The 13,266-nt window shown below is 37.3% G+C and overlaps 1 protein-coding gene across 1 annotated transcript in view; it reads right to left on the bottom strand.

Moving 5' to 3' along the window:
• Window positions 1-1,199: 1,199 nt before the first annotated feature.
• The window catches only part of HCN1 (hyperpolarization activated cyclic nucleotide gated potassium channel 1), a 197,818-nt gene continuing 185,751 nt past the window's right edge, over window positions 1,200-13,266 (bottom strand). Inside the window, exons 7-8 of the mRNA XM_065861534.2 lie at window positions 6,898-7,062; window positions 1,200-4,958 (exon numbers count right to left, since the gene is read on the bottom strand). Coding sequence (XP_065717606.1) covers window positions 4,150-4,958; window positions 6,898-7,062 — 974 coding nt within the window. The 3' untranslated portion in view covers window positions 1,200-4,149. The remainder of the gene's footprint in view (window positions 4,959-6,897; window positions 7,063-13,266) is intronic.

The following is a 13,266-nucleotide window of genomic DNA, read 5'->3' as shown; positions in this document are numbered from 1 at the left end:
CCTGATAAAAAGAAAAAAAAAAAAAAAAGGCCAAATCCACTAAACAAATCAATTTGCACACCCAATTCTTATATCATGTTCTAGAATGTAGCTCAGACCCATGACTGTTCGTACCTTGTAACATTTTTTGGTGTGAACAGAAGACTTCAGAACAGCAGAAATTACTAATGACATTGTATTCCCAGAGCATAAAAATCAAACTATTTTTAAACAAAATATTTTTCTTCTCTAGACAATGTCACCTATAAAGCAGAAGAGTACTCACATGGATAGAAATACTTAAGTCAGTGTGAGAACTCATAAGTAAATGTCGAAAATAGAAATATTAAGCTTAAGTCTTAATGACATGCATCAAGACATGAAAGTTTGCTGTTTCAAATAAAATTTACTGTTTCCAGTTCTGCTGCTGCTTTTTCAATTAAAATGAAGGTAAGGTAGGAAGTTGAGGTAGATATAGATATTAGAAACAGACAGATTTTAAATATATATATATATATATTGTTATGTAAGTATACATTGATATCATATATAGTGATATGAAATATCATTTTGTTTCTTTTGGTTTTGTACACAAATGTATGAAGACTGGACTAAACAGCAAAGTATACCTTGTGCAGCAGTTCAATTGTAGACAGGAGAAACAAATTATGCTGCTAAACAAGAGTTTTCTAGTACACTGCTGATCCTCTTGGAAACCTCTTCATTGACTACAATTGGACTGGAGCTACATCTTACTTAAGCAAAATAAATATATACACACACACACACAAAAAAAAAAAAACTGAAAAGAATTCACAATACACTTTAGGGTGCAATTTGAAAATACAGCTACTCATGCTTACTCAAAATCACAGTTTACCAATCTAGGATTGTAGTGATTTTACTAAAATTAATGAAAAAAAAAAATCTACTACTAGTTTGAATGGGCTATGCTTTTTTGTTTATAATAATCTAAAACGTAATTAGTGAATGCTACTTCCACATCAATGTTCCCTTGAAACCTCAATTATTATGAACAAGTTCAGAAATAAATAATCTGGGATTGACGTATGTAGTACGACAAAATGAAAATATGATGAAAATATGAGAGAATACATTTTCCATAAGTTACACCAACAATACTTGGGATTCTCCCCCATGATATTTAAAATTTTATATTTAAGGAAATTTCCATTTCAAATGTTTGTGCTCAAGAAATATTACAGGTTAGTGGAAATGGCTTGAATGAGACTTTTGAGGAGAAAATGTTTTTAGCACAATTAATTCCTCTAATCTACAAAGGAAATATAGCTTAGGAATTGCTTGAGTAAATCAGTTAGTATCCTTAAATTGTGAAGCCCTCTTTTTTCCTACAGTGTACATAATCACTCAGGCAGTTTTTTCCCCACCTCCCCATATTGGGTGCGTATCAATTCTGGGGCTCAGAAGAAAGAAAGGAGAAAAGCAAACAGTTTATCTATCATCGTAATGCAAAACTTGCTCAGTTATGAAGATATTGGAACCAAAAAATATTCATGGTTTTATTTTTAATATATTTTCTTCAATTTATTAATAATCTTTTATATATATTTATTTATGGCTTTGAGCAAAGACAAAAGAAAAAAATCTAACTCATCCCTGATCATACAGTTATTATAAGAATCAGATCTATAGTCTTCCCAGCAGCAGTAAGATCCAACCTTTTTCATTAATACATTTCATCCTGTACAGATGTGAGATTTCATACTTATGGGCTTAGTTATGTACAGAGAAAATAGGTCAGTTCTGAGACTAGCAATGGACCTTTATATTACAGGAATGTGAGTCATCTGTTTCTTAATCTAAGTATATATACATTCATACATACATATATATACGTATATAATTTTATACCCTGTACCTTTTTTTTAAATTAACATACAAATCCTAGATATTGTCCACTCTATTACAAAGTCATTAAAAATTATTTATGGTTTCACTGAAAGACCACGTGAATTAATAATACTTCATAGTGCTCAAAATAAAATAAAAATATATATAAAAATATTTCGCTACTAACCCCATTTCTCCTGTTAAATGTAAACCTTAAAGAGTTTGAAAGATCAGTATATGATCTTAATTAACTGACATAATTCATTAGTATTAAAATAATATAAGGGATATTGTACTGATAAATAAATGGTCTTGCAGCGTATCCATAATGTTCCAAACACTTTTAAACAATCACTTCCCCATATACTACTCTGGGCCACTTAAATTAATGGCAGCAGCATGTTAATGGGTTAATTACATCAATTTTTACCGATGAGTGGGAGTCAGCAAAAACTGGAAGATTTTTTTTAAATTTTTATTTGATGTACCACTTTGGTAAAAGGCATAACAGGCAGCATGGGTTCAAGCTCTGTTAGCTTTAGAATATTTACTTGCCTCTCAAGTACATCTGGATTCACTGCATTACGTAGTTAGTGATGTTACTTAATTTTTACATGCATCATTAAACTCAGCATTAATGGGAAAAGAACTTCTTTGCATTAATTTCCTTAACATGAGTCAGCTGGGTTTTAAGGAACAGAATATACACTTGTATCACATCCATAATGCTGATTTTTCAATGAGTTAAATTATGACACGTTTAGTTTCAATCTCTATTTAATGTGACAAATCAGGCACAAATGATTATGAAAGAACTTTTTGTGGATAACGTGAAGGTTTGAGCAAACAAAACAAAATGTTCACAAAACAGTATGCTTCAACCCTGCTTTCTGTCATCGTTTCCTTTCTGTTTTGAAGACATAAAAAATAATAAACCTTGTACCTATGGCTATGTTTGACACTACATGCCTTAGGATATACTATCCATTTAATAAGAATATACACAGAGCAAATCGTGCATTTCCAGACAGACTTGATGCTATATTATATTTATTTTCGTAAATTAACACCACAGTCAACTACAAAACTACAGTGAAGACAGAGAAAGCACCTGAAAGTCTAAATCAAGCTGTGGTTTACAAATAATTATTTAAATGAAAAATCTCACTTCTAGACTTAAACCAGCGATTCAAAGTCAGCATCACAGGAATTTTAAGGTAGACACAATTAATGAATGGTTATTATTTTCTAAGATACCATAAAGCCTTTTCCTACAACGGCTGACCAAACCTATTTTTATTGTCTTTTTTTTTTTTTTTTTTTTCTCCTCAAAGCATGCATGGAATATTCTCAGATACTACTGAGGGCAAGGAGAAGAAAAGTGATGGTATTGGTGAAGTAGAAGCGGTTTGCAGGATCAAGCGTACAATTTTGCATAAAACATTGCCTGTAAAAGTAACATTGCAGGTTTTAAGCCATTGCATTACAATTTAACAGTTGTGTTGCACTTAGCTTTAACAAATTTTAAAACTGTAAATTTTGAAGTGAAAAGCGGAACCTAAATTCCTAAACAAAGACGTTGCAATGGTACACCACACAGCAGCTATTTTTGTTTTGGTCTAAAAATTATTTACAATGGCGATAGTCTTTGTAAAAGTCTTTAGCAATGTGAAGATCGAAGTCCACTCAGTTTTCTGAAAAAAAAGAAGGGTTGACATGTCATGAGGTTACAACCTGTCCAGAGGAGTGCTACTGTCAGCCTTTCGACTGCAGGTGTTCGCAATTTTTTTCCTTTCCAATCTAATTCTCAACGGAAAATGCTAACACACGAAATGCAATGGGAATTAACAATAAATTAACAAGGTGTATTCAATAAATGAAAAGCTTCAGAGTATCACTCAGTCAGTGCTATGTGTTAGATTGTTTAAAAATAATGTATCTGTTTGAAGTTTGCTACTGTGTTGATAATTTCCCCATGAAAATAGCAACCATCAAACAGAGGAATCCCCATTAGAATGATTTTAAAGTTGACACACTTAAAATAAGTAACATTACAGCTGGTTACATGGTTACAAGAAAGGAAGACATGAATTCAAACAAGTTTTTTAAATTCCTTTTTTTTTTTTTGATATATATATATTTTATATATATATAATTTTTACATTCGTTATGTGGGGGAAAGCTGTCTAAAGTATTTTTCTCATAGTAGACTGCTGGGGTACATTAGGAAACAGGCTAAAACAGTTCTGGGGATGGTGCTCGGTTTGTCTCAAGTCTGTTGCTCACAGTTACCAGGAATCATAAGTTTGAGGCGAACCGCGGTTTGTCTCCCTCGGGCTCTGTGCTTAAGACTGTGGAAGAATCCCTTTGCAGGGTGGCCGGGGGCGGCGCGGCCCCCCGGTTCGGAGGGATGGCTCCCGAGGACATCTGTCGGAAGAGAGAGACCCGCTGAGGGACGGTGGCCCGGCTGGCTGGGGGCACGCCGGGGCCAGGAGTGGGCTGTGGGAGGGAGGCGAGGGACTCCCCCACAGTGGGGTGAGGCCGGGCGATCAGGGTGGAGATCTCATGGGGCAGGGAAGGCTGTGAGGCGGAGAGGGGCCGCACCTCCCGGGTCAGGGTGGTGTTGTGGAGGGCCTGGGTGCTCTTGTGGACCTCGTTCTTCTGCGTGGCCCTGGGGGGCTGCTGGGGCGCCTGTGGCTGCTGCTGCATGAGGGAGAGCTGCGAGGTGGTCGGTGAGGCGTACTGGAAAGTTCGGCCAGCCAGAGGGCTTTGTATGGGCGGGCTGCAGACTGCGGTGGTGTAGGAGCAGGGCGAGAGGACGACGGCCTGCTGGGGTGTCTGCGTGCTGGGTGATGGGGAGTGCAGGTTTCCGTGGGACAGGCTGCTGGCCGTGTACACGGGAGGAGACTGTGTCCTGGTGCGTGACGACGAGGCGGAGGTGCTGGAGTTCAGGGCAGGCATCTGCTGCAAGCTCACTGGGGCGATGGTCTGCACCATTTCCCGGTCATGCTTCACGATCTGCTTCAAGATTTCATTCTCCTGGTTGTTGAAAACCCCGGTGTTGAGGTCCTTCTGGAACTTCTGCAGGAGGATCGAGTTCTTCTTCCCTTCACAGAGAGGCAGAAGAGTTAGTGAGCCTGACATGCAGGGGAAGACCCCCGCTCTGACTTCATATTTCAGCTTCCATCACCAAGGGATATATACTGTAAAAGCCTCAGCAACCAGTGGGCTGAGTAGGGCCACAGCTGGGCCACGAGCCTACTGCAATGGGCTGTGCCACTCTGGGCACCACTGCAGCAACCCACACCGGCCTCTGGCACATACAGTCCCCTCTCTCTGTGTCAGCCTGGTTTAATAATGCTGACACTTATTAAACACCACTGTGCTCAAAGACACCTGGACTTCCTGTGCCTCTTCACTTGTAGTACATTGTTATTACTAAAATTATTCTGAAAATGTTACCATGGTAATTTACCAAACAACAGAGTGGAAAAAGCCATCCGGTTCTGCATGTATATCTTTTCTCGTGTTGCAAAACTGTCCTCATTCCCACTGAATCGTTACATAAGTCATAAATACACTTGCCTTTTAGTACATTCCATGGAACTAATTATTAGACATTAGTAACCAGTGACCACTAGCTTGCAAGAAATCATCTTTTTAAAGGTTTGTGAACGAATATGAACTCACGGAAAATGTGACACCTGCTTGCACAATAGCAACTGTGGTACACTGAGTCCTACTGCCTGCTTGATGCTCTCAGTGTCTGCAAGATGTACACACCACTCAGTGCCACCAGACACACAGGAACACAACTGTACTCAACTGTTTCTTTCTCAGATAAAATGGTTCACGTTTTATCTTTCGTCCTGTGTAGATTTCATATTGTAAACACAGCACTTCAGATAGGATTGCTACTGCAAGAGCAGGCTAGACTTTACTACCAATATTATTTAAGCACATATTACTTAGAGTTGGACTACATTTCCAGAGAGTCTTGAGAGACAAATTTTAAGAGTTTGAAAAGTCTTGATAAATGCACTGAGTGTTCACAATCTGCAAGAAAATAAAACAGGTCTATTAAATACTGGAAACCTGTATACTCGTATTTTATTTTTTAAATCTTGCTATATTAAAGAAAAAATGTTTTCTTCTAAGTCACATTTTCAGCTTAGAATAGACAACACATCAACAATGCCCTGCAGTTCTTTCTGTCTTCACTTCAAAGAAACGGCAGATGTAACTGTATTGAGAAAGACTGACGTAGGAGAATCCTTACACTGTAGGTTTTTTTGTGAATTTGAGGAAACACCACTAAATAGGATTAATGATTTTTTTATGCACAGTTGCATTTTAAAACCAGTGTCAATAATGATGATCAGAGTGCACTTCTCCTGACCAAAGACTGTATATTTTACCTAGTAAGTCTTATTAGAGAGGTCCATAATGTCTGCACAACAACAGACTTTGCACACCATGTCTTGATGATCTGCCATATCCTTCCGCCTTTCACATGGGTATCACTGACCCGCTTTTCTGATTGCAAGCAGATCTGAGTAATGCCAGTAAGCAGACATTGATGTTATCAGAGCCCATGTTGTGAGGAAAATGAGAGCCCTGCTGCAAAGGATTGATTCACTTCAACAAATGCATGTTTTGTGAGTGCTGAGAGGCATTAGCTCTTCCCAGCATTATAGATGTACTCTGTGAAGAATGTATGTAGGAAAATGTTATCTGCTCATGAAACAGCATAAACCCTACGAAGTGCTGAGGGCAGCAAAAGAAATACACTGAATTAATAAGTAATACTAATCATAACTGAGGTACACAAAATAATCCTCAGAGGAGTATGAGAGTTTTCTAAAAGTGTGATTGCAGAATTTCTTGTCTGGACATATGTCCTATTCATAGATCAACAGAGCATTTACTGCAGTGTAATAGAAACAAAACTTTTAGGAACAGCTGAATTTGAGTATTTTATCCAGCAACTTGAGGAAAAGTTAGAAAGGTTTCAAGAATCCCAAATATGGAAAAAAAAAGTAATACCTATCCTGTCAAGTCTATCAATCGCCACTGTTTCAAAGGCCCTTCTCATCATGGGGTACTCTTCCAGAACCTCATTGAAGTTGTCCACCGAGAGAGAATACAGGCGACAGTATGTATCTGCTCGTACACTGGCAGTTCGACGGCCCTTGGTCAAAAGGCAAATCTCTGGGAGAAGAAAAATTCAACACACACAGAAAACAAAGAAGTTAGTGAACCGTGTGAAACTTAAAAGCTAGGAAGTGACTTAGTGCTAACAAGTAATAATTCAGTACTCAGCAGCATTTTTTCTATTGCTGTTTATGCAAAGTTGCAGGGACAATTCTGAAGGTGTTTGATTCTATTTTTGCTACTCTGAAAAAAACAACTAATGTCCTTTAAAAGCCCAGCTTATAGGTTTTCTCAGTTTGGACTCATTTTATCAAGCCTTTAAAAAAAATTTCTTCTTTAAGTTACAAGAAATGACGCATCAGTTATCAAACACAACAAGTTGACTCAATTAACGCAAATGATTCTATTGATTTTTTTTTAAATATCCAGCTGACATAAAGGAACAATTTCTTAATCATGCTTGATTAATCATGTACCAGTTTTACTAAATTAATTTAATACATGATATAATGAATGATACTTTAATATAAGAGCTGTTATAAGAAAGAATGCTTAAAGCATGAAAATACCTTCTGTTTCCTTGGGTATCATGTCCTAGGTATTTTGGGAGAGTAAACTTCTGATCTTAAACTTTTTTTTTTTTTTCCTCATTAGGCTAAACAACACAACCCTTTTAATCTCTGCTTAATTCATTTGATTAATCTTTCTCTGCAAGTGCCTCCAACAGGAACTCATCATTCTGGAACATAAGAGACCAAACACATATGCAGAGTCCCAAGAAAGAGCCCAAGACTTGTGACTGCTGATTCCCAAACCCACAGGAAGAGGATTACTGGATAAAGGTGAAAGTCAGTGGCCAAGGCTTGTAACAGCAAAACATATAGAGTAGAATATTTATTTATTTATATTAAAATACAAAAAATTTAAAATTCAATTGTAAAAGACATATTTGAGTTGATGCCATTTTCAAGCTGCAGAATAAGAACACCCTTAGAAAAATGAACAATTCTTGAGCTCAGGCAGGGTGATCATTTCCCTACCCAGTTTTAGCGGTCAAGAGCAGTGGGTTCATACCTGTTCATATTTAAATACTAGTTAGGAAACCGCGTCCTACACTGCTTTATTCTCAATCTCTTTCAAACCATCATTCTCAAGTATGGAAAAACAAATATTCTTCATTAGCAAAAAAACCCATAATTATGTGGGCTTTACTTCGGATCTATAAAGTACTAGCATTGTTTGTTTTTTTTTTTTTTTTTTGTTTGGTTCAGTTTTTTTGGTATGTCTTTAACAAAATACATTTTGTATTAATCTAGGATGTAAAGAACCGTGATGGTTTTCCATCTCATACTTCTTGTTGAAGTATTTCCACATGCCACCTAACCCTGAAGGCTTGGGGGCTAAGATGCTTAAATAATAGTGGGTAAATCAAAGTACATTAACATGGGACCACTACTAGCACAGAATGTACTTAAACCCCAACAGCTTTGGGGAGAAGTCATAGAGAATAATGGGTATTGTAAGAGTCTTGACCTAATGTCGCTGACATAACTTGATGCCCATGAAATAATGACAGTTTACTGTAAAGGGCTGGTGAGGTCTAACAGAAGTCAGTCCTCTCCTCCTCTATTCCTTAGCTCACCCTGACCCTTTCTCCTTCAATTGAACTCACTGCATTTTAGTTAACAGAGTGAGAAGGACATCTTGCCCACAGGGAGAAGTTAAATGCACTGAATTCCCGCTCCATTTCCTAAGGTATTCTTTAGATCTGACAAAGAATGAAGGTTTACAATACATGGTTGAATTTAGAGATAACTTAACTAGCTGGAAAATCTGTATGACTGATGGCCAAACCTTGATTTTCAGTATTTGTCATTTAAATTGCTGCAAACAGTGCTAGAGACATAAGGAGAAATCTTCTGTTGCACTCAACAAATAAAGTACTTGAGTTTAGAAAACACCACATGCCCCCCCCCCAAACAAAAAGGTTGACTATGGATCCCAAGGATTCTGAAGAAGCCTCATGAGGAGCGGTTGAGGAAGTTGGGGCTGTTTAGTCTGGAGAAAAGGAGGCTGAGGGGAGACCTTATCATTGCTGTCTACAACTACCTGAAAGGAGATTGTAGCATGGAGGGTGTTGGTCTCTTTTCCAAAGTACTAAGTGACAGGATGAGAGGAAATGGCCACAGGTTGCACCAGGGGAGGTTTAGATAGGATATTAGGGAAAAGTTCCTAATGAAAAGGGTTGTCAGGCATTGGAACAAGCTGCCCAGGGAAGTGGTGGAGTCACCATCCCTGGAGGTGTTTAAAAGGTATTTAGATGAGGTTCTTAGGGACATGGTTTCGTGCTGGAGTTAGGTTATGGTTTGACTCAATTATCCTGAGGGTCTCTTCCAGCTCAAATGATTCCATGATTCTGTGAAGAGTGCAAAAAAAATTGAGAAAGTACCATTTTCAGCATTATTAATCTAGAACACTGTGTTTTAGATTACTTCAAAAAGAAAGGAGAAGCAATAAGAGATTATACTAGATATCATCACTGGACAATGGAACCACGGAATTCATGGACATTACTGCAATAAATGTAACAATTTTTCCCTTTCTTTCATCTTCTATTATTGTCAAGTAAGGAGAATGGAAAGAATATTGAAAGCTATATATTGTATTCTGCAAACCCTGTCCACCTACAATTTATGGTTGAAGAATATCTTTTTGGAATGCTCTTAACAGCCACAATAGGGTCTTCTAGTTAGATATGATAATGGGTGGGTCAGAAAAGATATGACAAATGTTCTAGTGCCTAGAAAATAATCAGGGACTGCCACCATGGAGCTTGTCTGCTCAGGAAGAAGGGAAAACCTTGTGTTCTCAAGCCCAGTTGAATGGTCTCATTCAAAACATGAACTACAACCTTTTGACAGAAAAAGAACCATGTGATGAATACCTCTGTAATGAATTTTCAGCAGTGTTTTTTGACTGATTAGGGTTGTATTACAGTCACTGATACATCATCTGTATTTCTTCATTATACATATCAATAGCGTCATTTGTACTCTGGCCACAAGACTAATGTTCTTGTATGTGTCCTGCATTTAAGTTTATTTCATCAATTAGCTATTTGTTTGGAACACATTCTCAAGAATAATAAGACATAATATATTAAAGATATATATATATATAATATATTAAATCTCATTTACTTGGTCCAGAGAGGAAGAACACAGAATAACAAAATGTGTTCCTATCAAACACCTGTGTTCTTTTAAATAAAGTATTTTTTTTAATTACATATAAAGAAACAATAGATTTTATAAACGGAACAAAGTAGTGAAAATATCCATGATATATTTAAAATAACTCTTAGTGACATCAAGTAGAAAAGGTGCCCTCAACAATTATGCTCTCCTTGATCTTCAATCAATTTGAGCAGACTATGAAATACAAACAGTAATACAGGAGTGTGCAGTGAAACACAAAGGGAACATACCCTTTTCAAACAGCTTGGGCAAAATCAGTTCTCTATTAGCATAAAAAGAAAGTGTCAGCAGCATATTCACAAAATCATATAACAGTTTGGGTTGGAAGGGACCTTAAACATCACCTAGTTCCAAAACCCCTGCCATAGGCAGGGACACCTTCCACTAGATCAGGTTGCTCAAAGCCCCATCCAGCCTGGCCTTGAACACTGCCAGGGGTGGAGCATCCACAGCTTCTATGGGCAAACTTTTCCAGGACCTCCCACCCTCATATTATTCACTAACATTCCCATCTGCAGTAGGCATGGTCCATTGCCTTCATGCTGACACTTTCAAAGTGTGAAACAATTCTATCTTTCCTTTCCAAACAAAATAATGTCTTCAACTCCAATTAATGATTATACATTAGGCTACAGTGAACCTGTAATTCAAGTTTTAATGCAAGTTTTACTTCAATTATTTAATCTATTCGGACAACTGTTCCTTAGAACATTCTGAAGTAAATGCCAATCACTACACTGATGAAAAATGACCAGTTGAAAGTCCTAAACAATGCTAAAAACATTCATTTGTTCTTACAGTCCATATTTAATACAAATATAATTTATTTGTCTGTGAAAATCACAGTTTGTGTTCTGCTAACATCAGATCTTCCACAAAGAACAATGCAGCTCTCAAACACGGAAAAGGGCTCAAACACCATATACTTTCTGCTGTAAAGATGTTGACTGAAAAATGCAATGATAGAAGTTTGAAGCTAAGCCTGGTCTAAAAGTCATCAGTATAATAATCAAAACCCATCACCAATATAACAGTTGCACACATACATGTGACAGGGTTTAGAAGTGGACTTGGCAATGTTGCATTAATGGTGGGACTCGATGATCTTAAAGGCCTGTTCCAACCTAAGTGTTCCTATGATTGTACGGCAGTATTTTAGCATCAGGTTCAGTTTTTGGAACACCATGAATTTCTAAAGAAGCCTGCCCATACCTGTATTTCATAGAACAGGAATGTGTACACCTTATTTTATTATTGCATCAGTGTGACTGAACACTGGATAGGAAATTCTACATACCTGAAAGACAGCACTACGAAATACTGATTTCGGGAAAATCTGAATGAGTTAAGGTGAATGACATAACCACAGGATGACCAATTAGTTGGCCTTTTGTAAGGGCCACAGTTTTGGTTCCAACTGAGATCAGGTTCATTGTTTTTGGGAACTGCATTGGTATGTCACTGAAGGTGATAACTTTCCCACCCCTCTGCTGCTATGTGATTCCTAAATATTTTTCCTCCAAGAAAATAACTGCTGGGGATGTGGGAGTGGTTCACCTCTAGCACCATTTGTCATGATGCATTGCTTTCTTAGTCCTTGCTGGATGGATATATGGACTGGCTGCTTTATCAATAATTTCCTCCTTCCACTTTATGTAGACCTAGGAAAACCACTGTTTTACTCCGGGAAGCAGTATCACAGTATCACAGTATGTTTGGGATTGGAAGGGACCTCGAAAGATCATCCAGTCCAATCCCCCTGCTGGAGTAGGAACGCCTAGGTGAGGTCGCACAGGAAAATGTCCAGGTGGCCTTTGAATGTCTCCAGGGAAGGAGTACTGTCTATATGACAGTGTGGCACTTTACCATTGACGTCAGTTCATTTTCCATATAAATTATATGCCAAATGTAATCAGTCAACTTTCTATGTCACATTAACATTTGACTACAGATTGAAAAACTTCAAAAAACAAACTAACAATGTAAAGTTACCTTGCAGAAAATTTGTGTCTACCAACAGATAAACTGTGTTGATAACGGAAACACTTATTAGTCCAGTAGTTAGCTGTTTCACCAAAGTGCTCCTGTTTCTACAGAACATATTTTTTAACTTAGAATGGTATCTAGTAATATGTAGAAAATACAATGAATATAATGAATTATTATCAAATACACTGCTTAGTTTTGCAAGGACACAAAGACCATAATTGAGGCAAAAGTTCACTAAGTGCAGAAATTACTTTTGTAGTAACAAATAAAGAACTATTGTATTAGCCATATAGTGCTCTCTAAATTAAAATCAAGTAAAAATATTAGGCTGGTGCAAGATGAATTGTGGATTTTTCATTGCTGAAATTTACCGTTTGATATTAGAATACATTCTTAAATAAATGTGGTTATGTTATGCATAATTTTAATGTGTTTTTCTTGCTTTTTTTTTTTTTTGCTACTGACTTGTTACTTGCTGTTTATTTTAGACTATGGAAATTACGTTAAACAAAATGCAAATTTGAGCAATTTTCTTATTTGAGTTCAAAAAGGATCATAAAACAGTGGAGACAAGTTGCAACATCAACAATGCATTTGGCCCAGGAACTGCTGAATAATGTACAGTGCAGTGGTCACTCAAGAAGTTTCACAAAGGAGACAAGAGCCTTGAAGATGAGGAGCATAGAGGCTGGCCAGCGGGAGCTGACAATGACCAACTGAGAGCAATCATCGAAGCTGATCTTCTTACCACTACATGAGAAGCTGCTGAAAGAACTCAGTATCAACCATTCCATGGTCATTTAGAGTTTGAAGCAAACTGGAAAAGTGAAAAAGCTCGATAACCATGCCTCATGAGCTGATCGAAATCAGAAAAACTGTCATTTTTAAGTGTTTCCTTCTCTTATTCTATGCAACAACAATGAATCATTTCTTGATTGGATTGTGACGTGTAGCAAAAACTGGATTACATACAGCAATTGGCGATGACCAGCTCACTGGTTGGACAGAGAAGAGC

Source organism: Patagioenas fasciata, chromosome Z, assembly GCF_037038585.1.
Source record: "Patagioenas fasciata isolate bPatFas1 chromosome Z, bPatFas1.hap1, whole genome shotgun sequence".
In the NCBI taxonomy this organism is placed as follows: domain Eukaryota; kingdom Metazoa; phylum Chordata; class Aves; order Columbiformes; family Columbidae; genus Patagioenas; species Patagioenas fasciata.
The sequence above is the reverse complement of the archived record's forward strand: the minus strand, read 5'-3'. Positions and strand labels throughout refer to the sequence as shown.